The 27671-nt window shown below is 39.8% G+C and overlaps 3 protein-coding genes across 14 annotated transcripts in view; 2 read left to right on the forward strand and 1 right to left on the reverse strand.

The window, feature by feature from the left end:
* COL8A1 (collagen type VIII alpha 1 chain) overlaps positions 1-27671 on the forward strand; it is a 494271-nt gene that overhangs the window by 183555 nt on the left and 283045 nt on the right. The gene's annotated exons all lie outside the window — the stretch shown is intronic.
* The window catches only part of CMSS1 (cms1 ribosomal small subunit homolog), a 362379-nt gene that overhangs the window by 33046 nt on the left and 301662 nt on the right, over positions 1-27671 (forward strand). Inside the window, exon 1 of one of the 2 annotated variants that reach the window (XM_044771717.2) lies at positions 416-20172. The exons of the other annotated variant lie outside the window; for it this stretch is intronic. Within the exon in view, the coding sequence (XP_044627652.1) occupies positions 19977-20172 (196 nt within the window). The 5' untranslated portion in view covers positions 416-19976. Of the gene's footprint in view, positions 1-415; positions 20173-27671 lie in introns of those variants that run through there. 2 annotated transcript variants of the gene reach the window in all.
* FILIP1L (filamin A interacting protein 1 like) overlaps positions 1-27671 on the reverse strand; it is a 297674-nt gene that overhangs the window by 28795 nt on the left and 241208 nt on the right. The window contains exon 1 of one of the 5 annotated variants that reach the window (XM_070508613.1): positions 20421-20815. The exons of the other annotated variants lie outside the window; for them this stretch is intronic. The gene's annotated coding sequence lies outside the window, so the exon portion shown is untranslated. Of the gene's footprint in view, positions 1-20420; positions 20816-27671 lie in introns of those variants that run through there. 5 annotated transcript variants of the gene reach the window in all.

The raw sequence follows: 27671 nt of genomic DNA on the forward strand, positions 1-27671 counted from the left end.
CCTATTTCCCCTACCCACCTTTAGCCCCTGGAAACCACCATTCTAGTCTCTATTTCTATGAGTTCAGGTTTTTTTTTAGATTCCACATATAAGTGATACAATGTACTATTTGTCTTTCTTTGTCTGGCTTATTTCACTTAGCATAGTGCCTTTCAGGTTCATCCATGTTGTTGCAAATGGCAGGATTTCCTTGTTCGTTAAGCCTAAATAATATTTCATTATATATATAATATATATACATGCCATATTTATACATATTACATATAATATATGCATTTATATATAATAATTTTTATATATACCACATTTGCTATATTTTATATATATATATATATATCACATTTTCTTTATCCATTCATCTGTTGTCAAATACTTAGGTTGTTTTCATACCTTGGCTATTGTAAATAATGCTGTAATGAATATGAGAGGTACAGAAATCTCTGTAAGATAGTGATTTCCTTTCCTTTGGATATATACCTCGGAGTGGGATTGCTGGATCATATGGTAGTTCTATTTTTAACTTTTTGAGGAACCTCCATACTGTTTTCCATAGGGACCGTACCAGAATTTACATTCCCACCAACAGTGCACAAGGGCTCCCTTTTCGTCACATCCTCGCCAACACTTATTTCTGGTCTTTCTAGCCATTCTAACAGGTGTGAGGTGATAGCTCACTGTGGTTTTGATTTGTGTTTCCCACATGATTAGTGATGTTGAGCATCTTTTCATCTGCCTCTTGGCCATTTGTATGGCTTCTTTGGAAAAATGTCTATTCAGGTCCTTTGCCCACTTTTTAATTGTTTGATTTGGTTTTCTGCTATTGAATTGTATGAGTTCCTTGTATATTTTGGATATTAACACTATCGAATACATGGTTTGCAAATATTGTCTCCCATTTCATAGGTTACCTTTTCATTTTGTCGATGGTTCCCTTTGCTGTGCAGAAGCTTTTTTAGTTTGATGTAGTCGTACTTGTTTATTTTTGCTTTTGGTGTCAAATCCAAAACATTGCAAAGACCAATGTCAGGGAGCTTACCCCCTATGTTTTCTTCTAGGAGTTTTACAGATTCTGGTCTTACAGTAAAATCGCTAATCCATTTTGAGTTGATTTTTGTGTATGATGTAAGACAGGGATCCAGTTTCATCCTTTTGCATGTGAATATCCAATTTTCTGACACTATTTACTTAAGAGAACATCCTTTCCCCATTGTATCTTCTTGGCTCCTTGGTTGAAAATTAACTGACCATACAGTCATGCAATGCATAATGATGTTTCAGTCATTAATGGGCTGCATATACGATGGTGGTTCCATAAGATTAGTACCATATAGCCTAGGTGTGTAGTAGGCTGTACCATATAGGTTTGTGTAGTATACTCTATGATGTTCACACAGTGACAAAATCGCCTAACAACGCGTTTCTTAGAACATATCCCCATTGTTAAGTGAAGCTTGACTATATATGAGATGGGCTTATTTTGGGGCTCCCTTTTCTGGTCCATTGGTCTATGTGTCTGTTTTTATGTCAGTATTGTTTTGCACACTATAGCTTTGTAATATAGTTTGAAATCAGGATTTGTGATGCCTCCAGCTCTGTTCTTTCTCAAGACTGCTTTGGCTATTTGGGGTCTTTTGTGGTTCCATAAACATTTTAGGATTGTTTTTTCTCTTTCTGTGGAAAATGCCATTAGAATTTTGATAGGGATTGCATTGAAACCATAGATCATTTTGGGTAGTATGGACGTTTTAATAGTATTTTCGAAATCCATGAGTACAGAATATCTTTCTATTTATTTGTGTCATCTTCAGTTTATTGCATCAGTGTCTTATAGTTTTCTCTGTATAGATCTTTTACCTCCTTGGTTAAATTTATTCCAAAATATTTTATTCTTTTTGTCACTTTGTAAATAGGATTGTTTTAATTTCTCTTTGTGATAGTTTGTTCTAAAAGAATTCTTAAAAACTAAGAACCCCTTCACACATTTTAAACCTGATATCTAGAATTTTTTATTCAAGGTTTAAATAATTGCAAAAGATATATATTAACATCTGTCATATAATCCAAAAGTCATCTTTGGCAAATCAGTCAGCCAGATCAGACATTCAGGAAAAGTCGGACTTCATTTTTGAACTCGCAAGTATGGTAGTCTGCCCTTACCCAGGGTTTTGCTTTCCACAGTTTCAGTTACTCATGGGCACCATAGTCCGAAAATATTAAATGGAAAATTCCAGAAATAGACAATTTGTAAGTTTTAAATTGCTTGCCATTCTGAGTAGTGTGATGAAATCTCGCACTCTCCTGCTCCATCCTGCTTGGGACATGACTCATCCCTTTGTCCAGAGGATCCACACTGTAGACGCCACCCATCCATTAGTCACTTAGTAGCCTCTCAGTTATCAGATCGACTGTCGCAGTATCGCAGTGCTTGTGTTCAGGTCAGCCTTACTGTACTTCATAATGGCCCCAAAGCACAAGAATAGTGATGCTGGCAATTTGGATATGACAAAAAGAAGCTGTAAAGTGCTTGCTTTAAGTGAAAATGTGCAAGTTCCCTACTTAATAAGGAAAGAAAAAACATCATGTGCTGAGGTTGCCAAGGTCTGTGGTAGCTTTTATTACAGTATATTGTTACAATTCTTCTATTTTAGTATTAGTTATTGTTGTTAATCTGTTATTGTGCCTAATTTATAAATTAAACTTTATCGTAGGTCTGTATGGATAGGAAAAACATAGTATATATAGGGTTCAGTACTGTCTGTGGTTTCAGGCATCCACTGGGGGTCTTGGAATATATCCCCTGTGCATGAGGGAGGACTATTGTAAATGCGTAAATACACATCCCTCTGGTAACCATTTCACTTTGAAGAGAGATGAGGCACAGGGGCTTGCTTTGAGTTCTCCCCAGATGAAGAAACAGGCACTGCACCATCCAGTGACTGGTTCTGAAGCTGCTGCTGCTCTGCTCTCATGGGACTCTCTCAGGAGTAAGTCTTTCTGTAGTTGTCCCTTTGTCTTTGCCCCAGAGAGGTTTCCAACTGAGGAAGATGCAGTTGGTAAAGTGTTAAGTAAAAAGACGACTATTTTGAAAGGCTTGTTGCAAAGGGAGAACTCCTAGGGCACAAGCTCTTTTTCTGGCAGATCAGTTTTGGAAAGCATGTATGTGTGAACTGTGGATGTAGACACTGATTCCCTTAAAACTCTTCATGCTTGTACCTCTGGAAAGTCTTTGTTTACCCTCAGGGGTATGTGTACCCCAGTCTGAAGACTACCGTCTTGGAGTACTCACATTCATGTTCAAGTACTGACACCGCAGTATTATAGGAACATTCACTGAATTCTGTCCAATAAAAACAGGTTGTGGAAGCTGGTTTTATGGACATAAATGTGAGGTAGTTAAATCCAAAATGGCTTAAAGCAATGTCTTATTACAGCTTTTCTTTAGAGTTTCTATTATGGCTCAGAATTGTTATAACTTACTGTGGTTTATCACTATTATTATGTGCAATACCAGTTCCTTGTTTCTTCAAAAATATCACATCTGTCATGTTGAATGTTCTTTGGTACTAACCATAATGTTGGCTCTTTTTTACAAATTATACATTCAGAAGGTCTTTCCAGTTTTTATTTACACACACATATGTCAGCACACATATGTGACTATATTTTATCTCTTCTATGTGAGACACTAAGTGTTAGTAATATGCATCATATAACATAGATATGAAACAGATGGTGTGTATAAATGCCGTAATTCCAGCCATCCCCATAATAATCTATATTATAATTCTTACCACTTTTGATTTTGTCTTATTTATGTATATTACAATTAACCCTACTAAAATGTAAGCTTCTTAAGAACAGGACACATATCTGATTCACTTGTATCTTCACAGTACTCCTACAAAGCCCTTACATGTGGAGGGTACCAAATGAATGTTTTTTTAATGAATGAAAGGATGAACAAATATACCTTCCTGTGGAAAATACTGTAGCATTGCCTTAAGTAATTTTATTCGTTTTTTAAAGAAGATGCTCTAGTGTTTACCATGTGCATGGTTTTAGGTATTTAAGAAAATAAGGTGTAAATGGTTTTCCCATTGGTGTTCTTCAAGTATATTATTGGCCTCTATAAAGAATTGGGACTCTTGGAACATGTCCTTCCCTTCCTTCTTCAGATCCCTGTATTAGAACTGTATATGCTTGCTTGTTTGAGGAGGGGAGAGGTAGGTGGCACATGTCCATATCCTAGCCCCTCACTCTCCTTTGGTTATTTCATGTCTGTGAACAAAGGAGTGGTTCTTTTTATTTTTTTCCTCAGAGTCTAGGGCTCTACTAGACAAATAAATCTATTTATGACACAAGCAAAATTACATCAACAGCAAATGAAATTGAAAAGGAAATATTCATCTATAATCTGACCATCCTAACACATCCATTATGTTTCTACTTTTCCAGATTCTTTCCCAGTTTTTCAGATAAGTGGCCCATATAAATAAACTTAGGGTGATTATCAAGCAATAAAACCAATTCCACAAACCATTAATGGCATTGTGTTGTTTTCGTTAGTGTAGAAATCAACCTGTAAGTACTGAACAACTGCAGAGTCAGCTTAGCCTCTCATCTTTTTTAGGAGACAAAAGGTCCACTGTATTCACTATATGGATCTTGAATTTAAAGTTTTTGATGTTTTGATATGGCAAGACCTTTGTTAATTTAATTTGCAAACAACAAAGGGCTATAGTTAGTCCTGGGCTATACTGAGATGAATAGGGGAGGGTTCCTGTTCTCAAAGAATTTGTAGGCTGTTGGAAAGAATGAACCGAGTTCCAGTGCAGTTCAGCAAAGGCTCTAGAGCAGGAGTCCTCAAAGCTCCATTCTTCCAGAGCTAGTTTAATACACTTTTTCTTCCTGATTCAACATGTTAATTACTAAGCAGATAACTACTACATCACACTGCTGTATTCATTTTTATATCTGCTCTTATGGCTAGACTTTGATAGTCTGGTTATGATTATATCCACTCTATCTTTTAGCAATTCTTACCTAATCTGTAATTTTAATTGTTGCATTGCATTGATAGCAGCTATGTTCATGGTTAAATAAACACAGAGTTCTAAGCGGTTTGCAGGATAATTACATGGAATTTACTGGAAAGCTTCCTTGGGCTGAGATAGGTTCTTGGTAATCAGGCCCATAATTTCTGTTCCCTTGCTCTGCCCCTGCTTCTTCAATGGACTTTTTACTGTTTAGTCTAATGTTTAGGGGCAGTCATAAAAATAGCTATGACTGGTCTGTTTTATTCTATATATGCTGCTTCCTTTTATTTCTCTCACAAGTCAAAGGTTTTTTTAAAAATTACAGCTACAGCATACCATAGTCATAATGTAATGCTCAATTCACTGGACTTGGTCAGCAAGATCTGCAAGAACAGTAACACTGTTTTTGGCATCTGCTAACCAAGTATGAGTGTACATCTATGTCTGCTTTATGTCCTTGTTACTGAATATCCTGTCATCATCTTTGAGATCATTTAGAAACACCATAAATGGGTCCAGATCCAGCAAGCTGGTAACTTTTTTCCTTCATTGTGAAACAAGGATTAGGGCATGAAGTGATGAAGGAAGCTTTAGCTGGTGTCTGAGGAATATATGGTAAAAATGGGGCACAGTGAGTCAGAATTCTTCATCATCTGAATGATTTTGTTTGGCTCATCTGGGGATGTGAAATAATGAGATGCAAATAGTCAAATGACCTATTAATTATAAGGAGCTTGGGAGCTTTTAGTGGAGAAACAGGAGACTGAGAGGAGCTTATGAAATCCTCAAATTGAGCAGAGGGACCAGGACTGGGGCAAATTTCACTCTTTTTTAAAAGGAGAAAAAAAGAGCAAAGAAACTGACTGAAATAAAGGGTCTACTGGAAAGAAAAACTGCTGAAAGATGGGGTTTCAGACCCAGAAAAAGGCCAGGCTGAGAGCTCACAAGCACAGAGCTTAGGAAGTAAGGCTACAAGGGATAATATGTTCATTTTGAGACCATGGAATCTGGACTAGGAAAGACTCTCCACACCCCAATCAAAGGGCCAGGTGGAGAGTTGAAAAGGTGCTTGCTCAGTTTAGGCCTGGCAGAGGAAATGGGAACTAACAGGGAAGTGACAACAAGGATAGCACGTGTAAATACCAGGATAATTAGTTAGAGCCTGAATTATGTGGTAGTGTTTTTTCAGGGCTGTATTGTCAGTTAAGGAGCTTTCTAGAAAGAACTGTTGGATGATAGATATTCATTTAATACCACTAAGCTTATGCCTCCCCGTCCCCCATTTTAATTATTCATATTAAAAAATATCTACTCAGGTGAATTTTTCTTTTTGTCGTTTACTCAGATGGATTTTTTTTGTCTTGCTTTGAATATATTACAACTATCAAGAAGGAACATTTTAAAAACCAATTACTGTGAATACACTGCTATGCTAAAGAGTCTAGTGACTTTTTCTTTTTGTGTTCCTCTCCCCCACACTCTAAATGAGGTTCTTAATTATTTGAAAAAGATCCCTCAGATCAACATTTTTTTTTCTTTTTCAGACTTTCCATTTTTATTGCTACTACACCAAAAAACCAAAAATCCAACACAAAAAAAACCCTAGCCTGTCTTGCAACAGATTGAGACTTCAGGTCCTTGGCAGACTGAAAGTTTCAGGTAGGCATCTCCCTGATCCTTCAAGGCCTACCTGGGCCTACCACAGCCAGGATGACTTCCCTGACTGCCTTGTCCCTCGCTAAGGAGAAACATTCAAAAAGCCACCCACCATATGATATGCTTTGGGTTGTCACAAATGTGTGTACTCCTGAGAGTACCCTGCATGGTAAATGGCATGCAGAGGCACCTTTAAGTTGGTGATAGTGATAATTGGGCTTATCCCCAGGTTCCTAACACTTTCATTGTGTATCATTCTTTCCATTCCTTCTTCCCCCTTTCTCTGATTGATTTTGTACCCTTTGTGATTTGTGTTCTTCTGTATCTTACTGGTTTGCCTTCTTTCAGATCGGGTTGGTGTCCTTTCTACTGCCTCTTCCCTACTGTCCCAGCAGTAGGTGGCAGTAAATAATGCAGGTGGCTAAGTGGCGAGGAACCAGCAGGATGACTAACAGGGAGCAAGTACACTCACCAGCACTGAAGCACCAGTGGGAAAGAGGCAGTGGAATACTGAGGGAGGCAGGGGAATGCTGGGGGAGAAATTCAGGTTCTGAGCTTGATTTTCAGAGTTGAATCTTGGATTCCCCACTTCTAGCTAGTGTGACCGAGCAATTTAGCCTCTACCATCTTATTTTCTTCATCTGTAGAATGGGGATAATACTGGCACCTCCCTCATAAAGTGTTCTGAAGATTAAGTAAAACAATCCATACAAAAGCTCCTGGCATCCTGCCTAGCACAATACGTATCACTTACCATCAGAAGTAGGAAATTGTACTGAAGGGAAGGCAATGCAGAAAATCGCCTCAGCCATGTGGGCTGGCTAAAGTAGGAGTCACCTGGGAGAGGGAGTCAGAACTCACACTAGAATGAAAGATAGGACTCCATAATCTGCTTCCTGTGATCTGCCTTTGGGCCGTTCAGAGATCTTTTCAGCCATGCACATCCCTTGCCATACTGATGGTCATTTTAGGCCAGGGTTTCTCAGTCTTGGCACAATTGACATTTTGGGCTGAATAATTCTTTGTTAGGGGCTGTCCTGTGCATCACAGGATGTTTAGCAGCATCCCTGACCTCTACCTACTGAATGCCAGAAGTAACCTACTACCCCCAACTTAGTCATGACAACCAAAAGATGTCTCCTTACACTGCGAAATACCTGGGGCCAAAAATCATCTCTGGTTGAGAACCACCATTTGAGGGCATAATTAATTTTATGGAAAACTTGTATTAGATCTCTTTGTGTTAGTTGTCTCTGATATTCATAACTCTTCATTATTTGCTGCTCAAATGTATTTGGGATCAGCCAGTATTTTCCATTTCTCTTGTTCACAGATCTACACCACAGCTCTTGTCCCTTCCTGGAAGAGAATGATGCTTTGAATGTGCATTATCCAGTGAAATGCCAGCATAGCACAATGGATGCTAATAGCTGACCTTCCCAAAGCCTCTCTCCTGTTCTGCTCGTCTTACCCCTGTTCTTCCTTCCTTGAGTGTGAGTGTGCACTTTCTCAGTTGGGATTAGATAATCCTGGACCTGTCTGTCTGGGGCCTCAGAGTGGGTGGGTTGGCTGCTTTGACACAGACCTGGCAGGGAACAGTTGTTTTCTGTACGTGCTGCTGCTGGACTTGGTTTCCAGAGTGAAAATGTGGAGAAGACTATTGAGGATATTTTGTTTTTTGAGCATTTCAGAAAAAAATACAAAATAACAAGTTGAAGGATATGCAAATTGAGAAACAGGTCATTTGAGGTTTTCATATCGTAGAAGAGTTAACTTTGTAATTATAGAAAGTTTATTTTGCTCACTTTTAACTCTTCAAGCAGGTCTGAATTTCAGTCTCAGATTTTAGATTAGCCTTCCTAAACAGATAGTTTCAAAATATGTATGTTTCCTCCCACCTCATCCTTCATCTGCCCGTTTCCCTTCCCCAACCTATAACCACTGATATTAGTTTCTTATATATACTTCTAGAGTATCTTTATGAGTAAACAAGCAAATACATATAAAGATTCTTATTCTCTTCCTTTTTTATACAACAAATAGCTTACTGTAAACACTATTCAGCACCTTAATTTTTCCAATTAAACATTTCTTGGAGACCTTTCCATTAGATCAGTGTTCTTAAGCAGGGACAGGAAAAGGGAATAAAAATCAACATAACTGCTAAGTAAATCTTTACAACTTGATGCTAAAAAATTAAAGATTTATAGAATTTTTTTATCAAATAACATAGAGGAATGGGAGTCATATACTTTTGCTGTTTTGAAACTTTTAATATTAAGATAAATTGTAGTAGTAATATTATTTGATTATAATTTTATAACAGTGTCTTGATTGTTATATGTCTGTGTGTAGCATCTGCATTTTCTTAGTTGAGAAACTGAGGCCCGGGCAGATTAAATAAGATGCAAGCCCATTGTTATCACAGCCCTGGAACTGGCACACAGACTCCAATTCCAAGCCGCCATCCAGTGTGGGACTTAGTGTAGAGAGAGAAAGAAACAAGCAGAATGAGGGTCCGCTCTGTGCCGCTTGATCTTATTTAATCCTTCTAACAACCTTACAAAGTAAGTATTTTTCCCGTTTTACAGATGAAGGTAAGAACCAAAAAACTAAAATTTAGAGAGGTTAAATAATTTACCACACAGCACAAATAATCAAACCAGAATAAAAATTCAGACTGCAAAGCGTATTCTTTACACTTAACCAAGCTACATGCTAAAAAGCCCAGACAGTGCTACCCTCAGAATAGTTTCCTCTTTCTCCCGTCCTGTGTTTTCACTGTTCATTTGTTCATTCTGCACTCTGCCCGCCCCCCTCGGGTCCCTGGCCTCTCCTGCCTTTGCTCACTGCTCCAGCCACACCAAGCTTCCTTGTGGTTCCATTGAACACAACAGGGCTGTGGCTTTTGTCCTGGCTGCCTCCCCAGGGAGCCAGTGGACCCCTCCCTCATCTCATCTAGTACCATCTGGCAAACTGTATTTTACTTATTTGATTATTGTTTGTCTCTCCTACTAGACTGTCAGCTTCATGCAGGTAGGGAGGGGTGTGTGTGTGTGTGTTTTATTCAATGACTGCTTAATTATTGGTCTGTTTTATTCAGTGCTGTAGTCTAGCTTACGAAGAGTACCTGGCACTTAACTAGTATTCAATAAATATTTGTTAAATATTTGAACAAATACCTGTTCTACTTTTGAACTTGGTCCCATGTTAGGGAGTAAAGGTGTATCTGTAAGCAACAGACACATAGTAAGTAGTTCCTTCCTTCTACAGTCTGAATAACAGTTACTGTTTATTGAGCAGTTATTATATGCCATGCACCATGCTAGTCCTGGAAACAGTCATAGGAGGCAGGTATAGTATTATTGTCCTCATTTTACAGATAAGCAACTGAGGCTCCAAGAAGTTAGATAATTTGCCAGAGGTCCTGCTAGTAATTGGCAGAATCAGAATGCTGATACAGTTTTTACTCCAAATCCTGTTTCTTACCACCATGACATACATCCATACCTCTATCTCATGTATCTCATGTACCATGCTCTCCAGTGAATTTGTGTGTTGTAATATTCTGCCTATCAAAGGCACAGAAATCACCACTTGCAATCCACTGTTTTGTCGCAGTATTTTCTGTAGGTTCATAGCTACTTTGAGCCTTGATCATGAGACATTAGCAAATATTCTCTTAATCATTGTAATAATAAAACAAGTTTAGTCATTTGGCATAAATTCATAATTATTTTTGGATGGTTTAAAAACTTGTGACTTTGCCAGTAATAACATCTCATGTTCCCCAGAGTAGGTAGGTTTGTCATAAATACCATTTCCGTAGAACATTTCAAGGAACTTAAAGTTCTCGGAAAATATTTTTAACAGGCAGTCTTTCCTCAGACAGACTTCAAGGGCATAATACTTTATACCTTTAAAAGTGTATGTGTATGTGTTTTATCTTATTACATGTATTTTTCTTATTGCTCAAAATCCATTTATATTTAGATGTTCCTTTGGTATCTTAGTGGATTGAGGAAAACAGAAATGGATTCTTTCGAAAAGCATTCTGATGTAGCTGCAGAACTTTCTGTGCTTTTAATCGTCATTAGTCCCTTTTTCTCTTCCCAGATCACAGGTTATTTTCATTCAGATATTCCAAATAGGTATTTTGGAGGATCAGTATAATTCCTTTCTCTCAACACTTATTCTTTGGTAGGTTGCTTTTCTTTCTTTTATTCTCTCCCTTTTAAAAAGTTACAAAGAGCATGTCCTTTTCTAAATCTTAGTCTGAAGCAAAAAAAAATATTTTTTTGCCCCTAGTTCCTGTAAGTCTTTGGGAAAAAAAAAAAAAAAGGCTTTCCTCTTTTATTAGGCTTTCATACGTGAATTCACTGGCGTTTGGTTTGTCAGATTTAACATAAAAGGCCAAGCAGGGACCAGTCATGTGCCAGAGTAGATGAGTTCACTGGGTTTCACCTCCTTTTAGGCTGGCGGCCTGCACAGAGGCAGCGGCTAGCGTGGTATGCTTGGGAAACCAAACGCTTCCTAACTTGTTAGTGGGAAATTCATACTTCAGAAATTTAGAAACCACAACAACAGAGGCTTATGTTTTATTGTGACTACTGAAGTCACACAGTTTGCCATGAGAAAGGGGGTAGATAGGAACCCAAAGAGTGTAAAATGTGAAACATTTTGATCCCTAGAGAACTTCTGTTTTCCCCCTTTCCGTTTTAGCTGTAGTAAATTAGTCAATAAGGGGCAAGGGCACTAGGAGCAATTAATAGCACTGAATACTATTTCGAGGGCAGGGCAGCAGAGGATGAAGGGTGATGCTTGGCTTGGCTTCCTGCTAAGCAAACAGTGAGATCATGAACCACAGTGAGCATCCTCCATCTGCTCTTACCCACTTTTCCTGGTTCCTGAGGAGGATTGGTTTCTGTTTCCTCTGATGTTTTGGAGAGCTAGATTTTGGGCCTTATGTAAAGTTTAGTTACAGACAGGTGACAAAGTTTTATTCTGGAATGTGTCAGAACGTCAGTGACCATTTTGTAGTCTGTGTTTTGCATGTCCTCTTGTGTGCATTGTAAAAATTAAAATTAGTTTAGTCATCTGAGCCTTGTTTAATTTTCCCTTGACTGACAGTTCAGAGCATTTGGGTTACATTTTCCTTTTCTGCCACTTCTGAGCATTGAGAAGACACAATGCATCAACACAGACTTTGCTCCTATTTTCTCTTCTCTAAGTTGGGTTCTTTTAAGATGAACATGTTCTAGAGAATATTAAGCTTGTGTCGTGAGAGGCAATCCCATCAAGATGTTACACTGGTTAGCAACAGGCCTGCTAGAGGTGAGACAATGACTTTACACTCTACTTCCTTTGGCCCTGGGTCTGCTGCTGGTTTTGTCCCTAAGCAAGAGTTTCACCCATTTAGTTACGTTTATCTCTTTGAAAAATTCTGTTTATGACAGAAGTAAAGGTTATAGTGCACCTTGTGTATGTTCTATATGAATATCCATCCATTTTTGACCTGACCATATCTTTCCTTGTGATTTGAATTTTAAAAGAGGGCAAACTATTTCAGGTTTATAGTAGTTGAAAAAAGTGTTTTTGAAAAAGCCACTGACTTCACTGTACCTCACTTTTAGTAAAGTTCAGTCATTCACAGCTAAAAATAAAGAAAAAAGCAAAACCCTTAGTTTCAAACAACAGGAAAACAACCTTCAGAAGAGCTGTGTATCTGATGGACAAGGAACACTACAACAAAATCTGCTAGTTACAACCCTGTGGCCTTGCTTCACTGTTTGTCACTTCAGCTGCAGCATGGGGAAGGCAGCACCCTTGTCCCTGAGGTTTATAGAGCCTTCGCTGATCCTCCACCTTCCACAGAGTAAACCCCACCAACCGTTAGACACCTCTCCTCACTTTTTTCCCATGTGTACAAATTCACATGTCAAAATGTATGTTTTGTTCCATCAGAAGAGATTTTATGACTTGTCAAGTCTCAATGGTTCATAACTATATGGAAACCTTAATTGGAATTTCATGGGATCCAGATTTATTTTGGATTCTTTATATGTCAACCATTGGTTGTAGTTCAAGGTTATAAGTGTGCTGTAAAAGTAAAGAAGTAAATCTTTTTAGTGTCTGACACTTAAAATGTTATGCTAAATTGAAAGTACAACTGAACTGAAAAATTAATACCTAGGGAGAAGTATTTAGACTATTAGTTGTCTGTGGCTAGGATCTGATATAAGCTATTCAGCCCAAGTTGTAAGATTTTCTTACCCATGTGTTTTGTGTCTGTGCCCCTCAGGCATGGTAGGACTTTCAAGGTAAAACGGAGATTTCAGGCTAGCTTTTTTTCTCTTTTGAGGAAGATTAGCCGTTAGCTAACATCCGCTGCCAAATCTCTTTTTGCTGAGGTAGACTGGCCCTGAGCTAATATCTGTGCCCATCTTCCTCTACTTTATATGTGAGATGCCTGCCACAGCATGGCTTGACAAACGGTGCATAGCTCCACACCCAGGATGCAAACCAGTGAACCCCAGGCCACTGAAGCGGAGCAAGAGAACTTAACTGCTATGCCACCGGGCCAGCCCCAAATCTAGGTTAGCTTTTAAGCCTTTTCCTCTCTCTGGTTCTTGAACTACTCAGTAGCTTGTTTCTTCTTTCAGGTGACTAAGACATCTTTAGGAAAACTCACGTGGGTTTCTCAAAGGAGGGATTGCCTTCTAGCAGGGCAATCAGGATAAAGGGATAAAGGATAACTTCACTTTTCATAGTGGCTGAGGTTAGGCACTAGAGACATGGATTTTCTCCAACAAGCTTAATCTTTTATTTCACTTTATGGCTGGGTGTAAGAGAATATGAGCTCTCAGGGATGGCATCCTACAAAGCACCTCTTCTTTGGCCCTGAGACAACCCCTGGTGCCTCAGCAAGGCAGAACCCTGTAGCACCAGATGATGATGGAGCACCGTCCTTGTGGGCAGACTGGCATAACTAGAAGAGTAATAGGTACTATTTCCTTAGTGTCTGCTATGGGTCTAGCACTGTGCCAACTGCTTTATCATCACATTTTATCTTCACTTTAAGGACTGAAGTCACTTAAGAAGCCTTCCTTTCTACAGAAGCCCAGGTTGTTCTGAAGGCCAAATAATAGATTTAAAAATCAGAATTTGGGGTTCTAATCCTGGCCAAAGCCTTCTTTCTCTTGTTACCTCACATTTCCTTTTCATAGGAGAATTCTGAGGAGTAAATCTCCCATCCTGTTAGAGTGTTCCATCCAATAGCCTCCATTTACATTTCAGTTTCCATCTTTTCCATGGATGTTCCCTTTCTTGTCTAACCCTGGCCTGATTTCCCCTTTCTGAATCCTCACAGCCCTTACAGTTTTGTGACTAAAATACTCTATATTGTTTTATACCACTTTCTGATTTGGTTTGGTATATTCATTTTGCTCTTGAACTAACTGTAAGCTCCTTGAAGAATTTGATACCTGTGTCCCCCACATGGATTTGAACTCAGTACATACTTGATGACCAAATGATTGAGAGATGAGAAGAACCATTTCTCAAGGGAGCATAACCCCCTCTTAGGCTGAATGATGCCTAAAGTTCTCAGAATTTACTCTTATTATTAGAGCAGCAGGAGAAGTGGAGTTTTGTTCCTCTAGTTGCTGTCACTTCTGAGGAGGGAGAACCATTCAGTGAAGTGAGGTATTCACTTGAAGACAAACTTAAATAAAGTCCAGATGGGGGGAATCCGGCCAGAGAATCTTAACTTTGCCTGTGCTTCTTTGCATCTTTGCTCAGCTCAATGAGTTTTATGGGACTATAAGAAGAATCTTGTGAAGTATAATTGTAGGGAAGATGAGTGGAACCCAAAATCACGTGACAAAGTTGTTCTCATCTTTATCTGAAAGATCTCAGTCTGTCCCAAATAGCCAGTTGTATGGGAGCCTGAAGGAGAATATGCAAGCTCAAATATAAAACCTTTTAATAATGAGTGTGTAACTATCTTGATAATAAATTGATATTATTTTTAAAGAATAGATAGTCTTCCCTTTAGCAGCAAAGGAGTACTTCTCACAAAATTCCAGAGTGGTTCACCTCCTCTGCCATTCCCCATTAACAGACTAAAAAGCAAAGGCTAAGGGACTGGAACAGCATCTTGCTGCATGGCCCTTTTGTCTTCAGCAAGAAACAGGAACTTTCTCATGCTCTTCCCAAGCTCCTAGGCCAAGCAGCTCCTTCCTTTTCTTCAACCATAACAGCAGCAGTCACTTAAGTCTTGTCAGCCCAAATGTGATGAATGTTTTACATTCCTCTTATGATTTCTCCTCAGAGATCTGTTTTTGTTGATTCACTTAAAAACAGAATTTTAAAAAAGAGAGAAAAACTTAGTTCACCTTTAAACTTTTGTTCCAAGTCTGGTGGGCCGTGAGATAGAATAAATCTGGCAGATTTGCTCCTGTCAGAGTGGCCCATCCTGAAGGGCTGACTTCATCTTTGAGGCTGCTCTTGGTACAGTGATTTGGAGTTCTCATAGTCTCCCATGCTGCAGTCACGTTAATCTTTCCTCTGTGCCTAAGTGTGGAGTTTTCCCCTCACATTCCTCCATTTTCTTTAGCTGATTTGTCTCTGTAATGATATGATCAGTAGCTTGTATTTTTCTATAGTCTTTGGCTCTATTTGATCAGAGTTCCCTTAGGGGTGACTGCCCACTATTCTGTCCTTACCGAGTATTGAGAAAGACTTCTCGTAGATGACATGGTTCCCTTTTTCTAGGTTTATGGAAGCCAAGGCTACAGGAGGCTTACCCAGTGAAGGCATGGCAGAACCAAGAAGAGTAGCTTGGGCCCAATGACTGCCTCTTCCAGCCTGCAGCTGAGGCCCAGAGATTAGGGGAAACAAAGGAGTCCACTCTTTATTAAAGGACAGAACCACCACACTCTGCTCTTTCCTATTTTGCTTTGAGTCCATTCCATGCCCTAGAGCTATTCACCTGGTACTCTTTCACCACCTTTATTCTCATTATTTTGGGGAGGAAGTTAAAGTGAGGTAGGTGGAGGTGAGCAGAAGGCAGAGAAACAACTGACCTGGTCTGCCTACACAATGCATACTATACGGTACAAAGCAGATTTCACTGCCTTGACTTGATTTGAGCCAAATTTGTTTTCTGGTTTCTGCGTTTGTAAGTCAATTCTATATGGTTACTTCAAATAGTAGCAGAGATTTGTTTTGGGCTCTGAACAAAATCTAGAAGAAGGAACCCTTCCTAGCCCACTGTTTGCAGAAATACTCTTTCCTTACCAAATAAGAAGTTTATGGGTTGGAACTTGTTTGTTCTACATTTGTCCAACACCCTTTTTGTGCCAGTGACGCACCTTCTAACTAGCTAGGTACTTTTCTATGCACTAGGGATAAATTTGGTTGCAAAATTGACCCTCAAGGAGTTTAGAGTCCAGGAGACAGACAGTAAACAAATAAGCAGTCAATGTGTAACTTAATGCCATGCAGCAATGCACGGAGTGAAGGAGAGTAAGCAGGCTAAGTAGCGCCTGGAGCTGACAGCCTTCACTAGTGATTTCCTCTGCAGTTTGAGGGAAGTTGTTTCAGAGGCACTGAGTCATTTTGAGTTTTGAAAGGGAACCTGCTAGCTGGGAGGTCTGGGTAGTGCAAAATGCTTAGTTGGAAGATGCTGAGAAGAGGTCACTTGTCAAGTTAGTGCTTCTGACTGAAATGTCTTTGACTATAGAGCACACTCAGCTTCCAAGCAGAGTGAGAGCTCTGCTACACAGAGGACCTTTAAGTAATCTATTGTTTGTTTTCGTTGTCCTCCTTTCATCAGTCCACTTGCATTGTTGTCGCCTGGTTGAACTAATATTGATTCTCACCTCCCTCTTTCCCCTTTGCCTTCTTACTACTTATACTTATTCACAAGAATTTGGAACATTTTACTTTCTTTTTTCAATGAGTTTTATATCCAAATTAACACCTACAGTGTCAAGGCTTCTTCTGGGGCTTCTGTTATCTCTTCCTACCACTAATTTAAGGAGAAACCAAAGGCTATAGCCCAAAAATGTGGGGGGTCCTGGTTCTGCCTCTGAGTAACTCTGTGTCTCTGAAGCAAGTCACACGGTGGACATCACTTTCCTCTGAAAGGTGGGGCATTTTGATCAGATGGCCTCCAAAAGCCTCTTCCAGCTATAAAGTTGTGTGGACATTCCCTGTCAGGTGTGTGTGTGCGTACACACTCTCTGGGGCCTGGGGCGTCCCATTGTCTGTACAGAAGAACTTATCAAGGCCCTTCTCAAATTCACATCTGTGAAGTTGAGTGTTTACTATTCTGATGTAATGTATACTCTCTTTTACTGATAATAACTGTCCTTAGGCTAGAATCAGTATTTATCATAAATAGAAACAAAGAGTTGGGTGTATGTTTGTCGGCACCCTTGCCTGTCCCAGTGATGCACTGACCTACCCATTCCTCTACATACATCCTTACCCCTGCATGCAAGCACATCATTCCCCAAGCTTCTCAGTAAAAAAATAATAAGTGTATCTTTAAGAGTTAATCTTATTTGGGGACCAGTAAGGCATAGGAATGTGAGGATGGTCAGACTGGAGAAACAACACTGCTAATATGTTATTCTCTGTTCTTGGGCTCAGAATTAAAACTGCTGCTGTCCTATCTTAATCTGCTAAAGCATCTGAGAGAAGCATGAGAAGGGAGTGCTTCTCCCATATCTGAAAAAGAACCAAGGGACTTTCCTTGGCAACCCATCCCACTTTTGTTTGCCCAGCTTTCTCAGTCGGAGGTGATGTTAGTACAGAAAAAAGTCAGGGAGAGAGAATCTCAACTCTGTTTTTAAGAAAAAGAGAGTTTACAACAGTGTTGGTGATGATCAGCTAGGAATTAGTGCACCTAATATTCGAAGCAGAAACTGACCAGCCAGAGGAGGTTCTAAAAGTCTTTGGAGCACACATTAAATATAAGTGATTGGATTGCTGGCCCAGAAATACTGCAGTGATGGCAGAAGCAGCCACAGAAATATTTCTGTGAAAGTTTGTGATGCTGGCTGCATATGGAGTGTCTCTTCATCTTTAAGTCCTTATTTAAACATAATTTACAGAAACTAAACAATCAGTTTATAATGAAGCTAAATTCATAGTCAAATATAAATTAAATAAACTCTCAAAATCATTAAAGATTAATGATATGCCCAAGAGGATAAGGTAAGATGTGTTAGGCTTTTCAAAGATAATGACTCAGTTTCTGAAGCAGGTTGAGACCAATATTGCTTTATATCCTCTGGTTATTACTCCACAATATCTAGTCTTTATTTATAAACAGCTCTCTTCCTGCCCCCTTCCTTTTTCCATTAAATGGGAGGCTGTATTGTTTTTTTCTCTATTCACTTTGTAAAAGCATTTGCTTTGCCCTGAATCACTAGATATAGACAGAATATGACCTAAAAGGAATTAATGGAATTTTATTCTTCCTCTTCCATTTTCACTTTTTTACCTCAAAACCATTTATTACCAAAGGCACTTCTTTGGAGGGGGAAGGGGCAGCAGAGAACCCTAAAACAAAATTCACAGCCTTTTGAGAAAGCAAATTAATGGAAATTGCAAGCAGACTTGAAAAGAAGCTCAAAGCTTGATTCACGTGTTCATATTAGCTGTTACTATAGACTCCATCATAGCATTAGGAAAATATCACGAAAATACCAGTGCCTAACAGTTAAGGTTAATCACCTTAAAAGGGCAAATGAATTTAATTAAGCATAAAATTAATATGTGCTTTATCTGGAAATGTAAAAATTCACATTCATTCAATCTAAAACATTTTTTCCATCATATAGATTGCCCCAAGGACTAAGAAGTGCTCACTCAGAGAGCCCTGTGAGATAATGCATCCACGATAAGTCTTGTTTAACTTTCAGTTTTAAAAAAGGGTCTTAATGGGTGATTGTTCTTTGAACCATGCTTTAAAGTTAATAAGTGGAAGAAAGTGTGGAATATTGAAGTGTGTCATTTAAAACAAAATTGATGTTCGCCTGTTTAAAAAAAATAAAATGCGGACTGGGAAACGCAGCTGTTAGAGCTTTGATAGAGGTTATGATTTTCAACAGTTGAGCTATAGTTTATGGTACAGATGGTACTTTGGGTATAGATGAAACAATAATTGATGGTTTCTGTTTCCCTCCTCCTCTATTAGATTCAAAAGAGTAGAATACCTTTTTCCCAAGGCAGGAATTTTTCAGTTTCCAATTACAACCTGTATCAAATAAACAACTCTTCTATTGCATGTTCGGTCCTTCCCCAGTGACCGGGTGTTGGCCCCTCTCTCTTCTCATTACAGTAGGCTTCCCCAGATGTGAAGTAATAGTTTCAGGGAAATCCTACTTCTCAGTACTAACCTGCAGTTTACATAGCCTATCTTCAGGCCAAAGAACGTATAATTTTTCTTTTAGAATACTAAAACCAAAGTCTTGCATTGCTCCAAGCAAAATTAGCAAACAAAACTCCTATGAAACAAAAATGGTAGGCACCAATGTCATATACTTGAAAAAACTTAACCACAGGAATTACTTAGACACACACATATATCCCAAATTTTGAGCATAATAAAAAAATGGCATGTTTCAAATGATAAAACATAGAGGCTTTTTAAAAAGGAAAATAATTGTGTCACACATTTCTTAAGTTTTGTTTTACAATCTATGTTCAGACTAAATCAAGTTTGAGAGATAAATCATTTTTTCATCTCCTATTAGTGTTTTAAACTTGACATAGCATATTTTATTTTTAATTCCTCTGCTGATTTTTATTCTGAAAAGTAAAATATGTACATTTTCAGCATCTGCCAAATGTTCAGTTATCATACTGTAAGGTTTCATATAAATGCTATATAAAGACTATAAAGCAATAGTCTGTTCAGGGTTTAGATGTAACTAATTATGGTTCAAAATGCCACTGATTAACAAAATTCTTCTATAGATTTTACCTTTTAAGTTAGCATTTATGCATAATAGACTATTGTCCAAAGTATTACTCTAGAGAAACTAGCTTTATCTTTAATTTTTAGTGCAGTTTGTCATTTAGCCATTGACTGGAGTTGAAGTAAAAAGAACTCAAAACTGTGTTACTTCCTTGTACAAACTGATATATGCTTTTAAGACAAGAATAGCGTTTGTAAGATTTTTTGGAAGCGTAAAGTATTTTACTTTTTAAGTTAGATTCATCCTAATCACAAGAAGTATTCCGAACAGGGGTTTTCTAGTCTTTTGCATGAAGATTTACAAGGGGTGGGGGCAGGAACCGGCAGCGACAAGCCCCTACCCTGTGGCAGTGCTTCGCACTCCGCTCTGCAGGACGCGCCCGAGGAGAGCGGCGGGGAGAGGGCTGCGGCCGGACCGTCTACCCGCCGCGTCCAGAGACGGCAGCACAGGCAGGCTTCAGAGGGCAGCGCGCTTGGAAAGCGCAGGTAATACATATTGTCCCCACCGCTCCACACTGAAAATTACAGCCCCAATCTGCCTTCCCGTCGGAGAAAACTTTTACTTTCAAGTTGTGTTTGAGTTGGAGAAGGTTTTGAACCTAGAGTTCATTGGCCGCGCTTCTCGAAACCTGTCTGCAGTTGGTGATGCTGATAACTCTAAAGCCACCTACGTCCTGCCTGGCTCCACCAGCAGAGCCCTCGCTGCAGCGGAGCGGAGCGGCTCCCGGGCTTACCTGGGCTGCCTGCGCCGGCGGGCGGGCGGCGGGCCGGGGGACGGAGTCGCGCCGCGCTGCGAGCGGGCTGTGCGCGCTCCGGGAGTCGCCCAAACAATGCGAGCGGGGCCCGAGCGCGCCGGCCTAGGGCGTTACGTCACCGCGCTGCCTTATAAGGCGCTCCGCGTGTGCGGCGGCGGGCGCGGACGGACGGCCGCGGAGGAGGCGGCGGCACAGCGGCGCGCCCGGCCCGCGACGCCCGGCCGTGTGAACGCGGCGCGGCCGGCTCCCCGCCGAGGGCGGCGGGCCGCGGGCTCTCCTGCCGGGCTCGCGCGGTCGCTGGGGGTCGCGGTCGTCCGCTCGCGACTGCGCTCCCTCTGGGGCACTAAAGCGTCTGTTACGGCTTCGGACTCTCAAATACGCATCCTCTTACTTAACTTTTGTAAATAACTTTTAATGTTGTATTTGTTGTTTGGTGGCTGGGGTGAGGCGGGAGAGGGAAGCCAGAAGTCTTTTTTTTTTTTCTCTTTTTGGAGACATCTCCGGGGGTGATTTAGACTTCAAACCTTCTTTTTCCTCTTTGTAAAGAGTAGGGGTCCTCAGAGGATAGTATTTTATTTCCTGATGATGTAACTACCAAACAATTCTTCAAGTGATGATGGGAAGGCCAGATGAAATCTTATTTTTTCAGTGTTTTTCCTGAAAGAACCTCCCTGTTTCTCATTTCTGCATGCCTGTGTTTTAAGGAAAGTGGTTAAAACTAATCAAGTTATTTGGCAGGGAAAATATTTATTAAGGAAATTAAATATTTTGTGCGCTACTTTCAAGACAAAGTATAAAAATAGAACTTTAGAACCAATTTTAATCCATTTGTTCTCTTCTACCAACAAACAAAACTTAAAAAACATGAGAAGAAAAGAAACTGACCAAATAGGACTGAATTAAGCCTGTTCCCCACTAGAATGGGGCAGAGTTACTTGTATAAATCCTTTTTCTGGTAAATGAGAATTAGCCTTCTAATTATTTTGCACATCAATAGGAGAAGTAATCTCTAAAGTCCTAGCCAATTATATGAATCTGCTAAATAAATTAGAGATGGGGCTGCCTTATTTGCAAGCTTCAAATGAATCGAATAGTTTTAATAACTTGAGTCTATTTAACTCTTTTTAAATTACGTTAAAATAGGATTGCTTCCTATTATGATGTGCATATGTGTATAGAACTATTGTTTCCATATGTTTTGTCAAACAGGAATAATGAAAATAGTCTGCTTGTTTCTTTTCCCTAGTGTGGAGTGGAGAGAGGCTGGTTGCAGAGAATGTATAGTTAGTGGAAATGGCGTGGAAAGAAGATGCAGGGCACAAAACAAAAGTGTGTCATCCTTGCTAAACTGGGGTCACTTTGACAGTTCTACATCACTGTGCCTGTCTACAAGAAACCTAAGTTAAACTTATCCCCGCTTTTCACGTAGACTGTTCTAAGGGAAGTGAATGAGCGTACCCTTCAGCTGAACTCAAAGTTTAATCTTTGATTCGCAGTTTTGTATTGACATTTTAGATGTGTGTTAGTTTTATTACTCTACCTTATACTTATGAGGTGCAGTTGAGTTTTTTAGTCCCCTGTGCTTGCCTCATACTTCTTAAACATCCTTTTTGAGACTTTTGTGCTAGATTTGATTTATTACAAATGAGATGAAATGTTACACAAGTTGCAAGAAGCATAAATACCTGGATCTCAACTCCAAACTGGTAATATAAAGTATCTTTACCCCAAAACTAGCATTTTTATAACTTCTTTTGCCTCCTTTCCCCTCTGGTGAGTACAGAGGTTTCCTGACATTTGACACTGCCTTTTAGTTCGTAATTTTGTCCTCTTGCTTTGCATTTCTTTTCATTCTTTTGACTTCCCAGTTCCTCTGTAAAGTATGTCATTATTATTTCCTCCTTTTCTTTAGTTGGGGTAAGTGAAAAATAGAGAAGTTAAGTGGATACAAGACTCGTCTAGGGTCCTTGAAGCAGGAGAAGAGAGGATTTGCACCCTCCTCCTCGGGTGCCTTGCCTGGAGCTATCACCCCCTGAAGCACTAGTCTCTGACCCAGCTGTGACTCAGGGTTCCAACTGAGGTCGTGGTATGTGACCGCTCTCTTCGGGAAACAATAACAACTCACATTTGTTGAGCTTTTAGCTCATGCCAGTCACTGTGCTTAGTGCGCCACACTCACTCCATTATTTAATCTGCACAACACATTTTGAGGTGATATTTTCTATACCTTTCAGATGAAGAAACACATTTGGGCGGATAAAGTGGCTTGACCAAGGTCACACTGCTGGTAAAGTAATGACTGCAGGGATTTGAACCACTGTATCTGTGTACAGCCTGAGACTCGTGTTCTCTTAATGGTTTGCTCAGAATCTCTCAGAGGCGTTGCTAGTAAAGAAGTGTGATTTAGTTGAGAATTTCGTATCTTTATTTTCCCGACTGAATGTTGATCTAGGAAAACCAAGACTCACCCTCTTCGCAGGCCGCACACCAGGGCCATCCTGATTGTGCACTGAATAACCCTAGGGAGTGTCATTCACATTGGAGACATCATAGATTTGTTTCTTTAGTAAGATAGTTTGCTTGAGGATGTTGGCAACATGTCTTGTTCTAAGAAAATTAGAATATTATGACAGTTTTCCTACAGATGAGAGTCAAGGGGCTTGAGGATGGGGGATGTTGATCTAACTGACACAAGAGCACCCTGGGACTTGTATTGCTCACTCCAGCCAGCAGTTGGCATTGTTCTCCATTGGCCACATGAGTTGTTGAGTAGACTTTTATTTCTTTCCCTCTTCGTACCAAATCTTTTTTCTCTTAGTTTCTGACAAATATTTATTATGAAAAGAATAAACAGAGTTGTGACCACTGTGTCTCAGTCTTGCTTCAGAAAATTTTTCTTGCTAGCCTAGTTCTGTCCCATTACCATGTAACTCTCCTCTCATTTTATAATCAGGAATTTCCTACAAATAAGAATACCTACAAATTAAGTCCTTGCTACAGTCGGTAATCTGAATTTATGACCTAAATCAGCAATAATTTAAGTTGTTATTTGGAAATGATAATGATACAGAGGGATTTTTCTGCTAAGTTAACTGCTTTCTAATGTGGAGGAAAGGTTTATAGGCAACAGGGCTGGAAATGAGGAAGTATTGGTTGGTTGCACCACATGAAATCCCTTTTGTTAGATAGTCCTAAACTGTTGAATATCAGCAATTTCCCATCATTCAAGCTAATGCTAGGAGGTTATTAGAATGACCACAGCAGTGGGCGTTATTAGTAATGTCCACAATGTCGTCATTATTTAACTGTTTTAAATACCATTAACATGTTACTAAGCATGTCGAAGCCAATTTCTTTCTGTGAGTGACCGCTCTTATTTTCTTCCATGTCCTCTCTTCCTGCCTTGGTTTCTTCTTGTGACTGGGAAAGTCTTTCAGTCATCCAAGTGCCAGAGAAGCAGTATTCATAATTAACTAACCTTTCTTGCCTCTGCCCACAGTTTTCATTCCTGATTCTTCCATCAGTTCAGGCGTGATGTGCTCTGCTCCCTGGAAGCTCTGCTTCAAGCTGTGGGGTGGTGACACCAACTTTGAATGTGAAACGTTCGCTCCTTTGCTTCTATAAAATAGTATGTGTGGAAACACTATAACGTGCAAAAACAACAATTCTTATTATGGGCAGGCTCCTGTATGAGAAGCTGAACATACATAGGAGTGGGGAGAGGTCCAGGATGGCAAGGGGAGGGGCATGTGGTCCTGCATTGCATTAGGCTGCTGTTGGATTGGCCAGAGTATGAGCCTTTGGTGCTAAGGTATTCCACCTCACAGAACGTTCTGATACCTTACTGGCAGGCTTCTTACACAGCAATTTTGCCTCTGAACATTGGGCAAGCCTGACATGCATGTGGTGCTGATCTCTTTGCTGCTACACAATTTAGGATAAAGGCTGAAGGGACTGAGAGCCACAGGTGGGCAGCTGTAGAATGTGGAGCCAAAAGGGAATTCTGAGGGTATAAGCACCTTCTCTCCATGCCAGGGACCATCAGTTTTCTAACCAACGTCTTCACTTTTCTTTCTCTTCCTCAGGTGGATCTGCCTGGCTCTGTACACGTAAATGCCCACACAAAATAGATCACATCCCAGGCAGCACAGCACATACTCTGTGCACCGAGAGCCTTTCACCAGCAGTTACTAGGCTGCAGTGAACTTGGATTGACATATAGATCCTCTCACTCTCATCTGCAGCCCAGGTCTCCTGTCGCAGGCCTTCATGGTCCTTGAAGTTTCCAGAAGCTCTTCAGCTATTACTATTCATACTTCACCTGACTTTGCTTTTAGACAGGGGCCAGTACCCTTGAGAGCTAACTCGGACTGATTACAGCAGCAGTGCCAGTGGTGATACTAGGGAGTGGGAAGCCTGTTATTAACAGTAAAATAAATGATACTTTGTGGCTTTAAAAATTAATTTAAAAATATTTCAGCACCCATCACAATTTGGAAAATGCAGAAAAGTAGAAAAGACGTTTACACCTAGTATTACCATATGCATACTGCTAACTGTTAACAATTTTTCCCTCTAGTGTTTTTCTGAGCATTTGTAAAACAATTGTTCTCATACTGTGGGCCGTATGTGCGTATTGTGTATCTGACTTTTTACCTTTATTATATATATATTTAATCATGTTTATGGCTTTTTTGTAGACATTGGGTCTTTAAAAGCATATATGTACATATTTTCCCTAGCAATGGTGGTCACAAAGCCAGCCACTGCCTGCTATCCCCTTGACATTGCCCTGGTCTTGTTCTTCTCCCAGTGAAACAGGGACGTCTGTGTTTAATAGAGACCCTTCTGTTGATCAGAGACCTCCTGGTCTTGGTTGACATGGGATGCTATGTGTTGGCTGTGGGCCTCTCGTGAGGGTGCCAGTAGGTGAGCAGAATGACTGGAAAGAATAAACAATTGATAATATGACACAGCCATAAGCTTATTTAATGCGCAGCAGGAAAAGCCTGCTATTTAGGTCCAGTCCGTTTGCTTATTTATTCCTGCAAACATTTTGTGTTTCCTTGGTGACTAATAATAGTTTTGAGAAATTGTTGAACTCACAAGTATTACTGCAGAAGTAAAAAAATCCTCGAATCACAAAAATTAGAGACGGAAAAGACCTATGAGGTCATCTTCTGTGTCCCTTGCCAGTACAGATTGTTCTCAGTGCTCAGTGTCCAGTTCATTCTTAAAGGGACCTTGTCAAGCAGTTTGTACCCCATATCTTTTTTAAGTAATGCATTTTTAAAGAAACCACTCTGACGGATTTTTCTATATAGTTGTGGAGCTTGATTTCAGGCTAAATAGTTGTGGAGAAAGGCCATATGTTCATAGTACAACTGAAAGGTTTTATTAGTTGGAAGTCATTGGAACAGTTTAGGATGCCATTGGAATATGTTGGCCAAGTAAGGGTAAAACATGGGTGAGCTGAATTTATGTTTTCTTTTACCATTGGAAATTCAAATAGAGCAATGAATGAGAATAAACTTTTAATCATATAAACTCATTGAAATGGGTCTAGAAGGCCTGAGGAAATAATGCATCTAGGAAGTAAAGAAAACTAAGAGAAAAATGGTTCATTCTAAGATTATTTTCATGAAAGAGACATTTTTTAACCCCCGCCCCCGGTTCCCAATTCTGCTTTGTCCATTATTTGTAGTCGATTATTGCTTGATATGAAGGTAGCTTCTAAATGTAAAATCCTTTCCTTCAGTTGGACAACTTCTTCCAAAGCCCAGGACAGAATAAAAGGGTCTCGTAGAGCAGTTAGTGGTGGTGTTACAGACTAAATGATTCAGTTCCCTTTATTATGGCTAATGATTTCTTCACTGGGAAAAATAATGAACAATTAAGAAATAAGAAATGTTCTTTGAGTTTTATTATGAAGGATAATCTTTTCCTAAGATCACATTTTAGTGTATAAAGGGCCTTAGAAAACATCTACTCTCACCCCTGGTGCCCACTTTTTAAATAGATGAGATAATTGGAGCTCAGAGAGGTTAATGGACTTGCCCCAAGGACAACAGTAAATCGATGACCCAGCCAATATGTTTTATAGGTTTGCATGTCTGTGTTGGGAAACATGAAAAATCAAATATGGCTTGATTACACAATGTGATTAGAACTGTCAGAAAGAATGTGTCTGAAATTCTAATTAATGTTAGAGCAATTTACCTAGGTTTATGCTAACTACAGAACTAATTTGAAGTATTACGAGCTAGTGATCCGCTTTACTGGTTAAAAATGCAGTCTTTTTGTTGCATTTCTTTTAAATTGGAGATCTGTATGTTGCTGGTAGTCAGCTTAAGCCAAATATGCCACTTACATAAAGATGTTCCAGGGAGTGGAAAGGGAAGGGAAGGTAATTGGTGTCATTCATGGAGAGCCTACTGTGTGCCAAACACTCTACCCAGAGCTCTACCTCTGATGCCTCAAACTTCCTTCCTGCTTTGTGGCATTCTGTATGAGTCTTAGCACAATACCCTGCACAGAGTGGGCATTCCACAAAGCTAATGAGTGAGGAAATGAAGGAAAGAAGTGCTTTGAATCCAGCAGGAGAAAGAGACGGTGATCATGTGCAAACTACCCCCATGCATTGACTGTTAGCTCGGGTTCATTTTTTATGCCATTTATTTCATAGCCGCTGAGGTGAATGTGTGTGCAGAATGCCACAAGATGCTATTTACAGTATTAAATTTTGGCTTTGTACTTTTAAATCAACTCAATACTGATAAGATTTTTTTTTTTGAGAAAGATTAGCCCTGAGCTAACATCTGCTGCCGATCTTCCTCTTTTTGCTGAGGAAGACTGGCCTTGAGCTAACATCTGTGCCCATCTTTCTCTATTTTATACGTGGGATGCCTACCACAGCATGGCTGGCTAAGCAGTGCATAGGTCCATGCCTGGGATCTGAACTGGCGAACCCTGGGCCACCAAAGCGGAGCATGAGAACTTAACCACTTCACCACCAGGCTGGCCCCCTGCATCTACTGTGTTATTTTAAGAGGCACTCAGCAACTGTTTGTTAAGCACCTTCTGTGTATTTATCACTATACCGAGTTCATACAAGGGAGGCAGAGAGTATAAAGTATGTTCCTGCCCAGATTTTGATGGGTAGATAGAACAAACAAATGAAAAAAAGCCCCAGAAACAATTAGTATTAAATAGGGATGCTAAGTTTAGTGA

The sequence above is a fragment of the Equus asinus genome, chromosome 5, assembly GCF_041296235.1.
Source record: "Equus asinus isolate D_3611 breed Donkey chromosome 5, EquAss-T2T_v2, whole genome shotgun sequence".
NCBI lineage: Eukaryota > Metazoa > Chordata > Mammalia > Perissodactyla > Equidae > Equus > Equus asinus.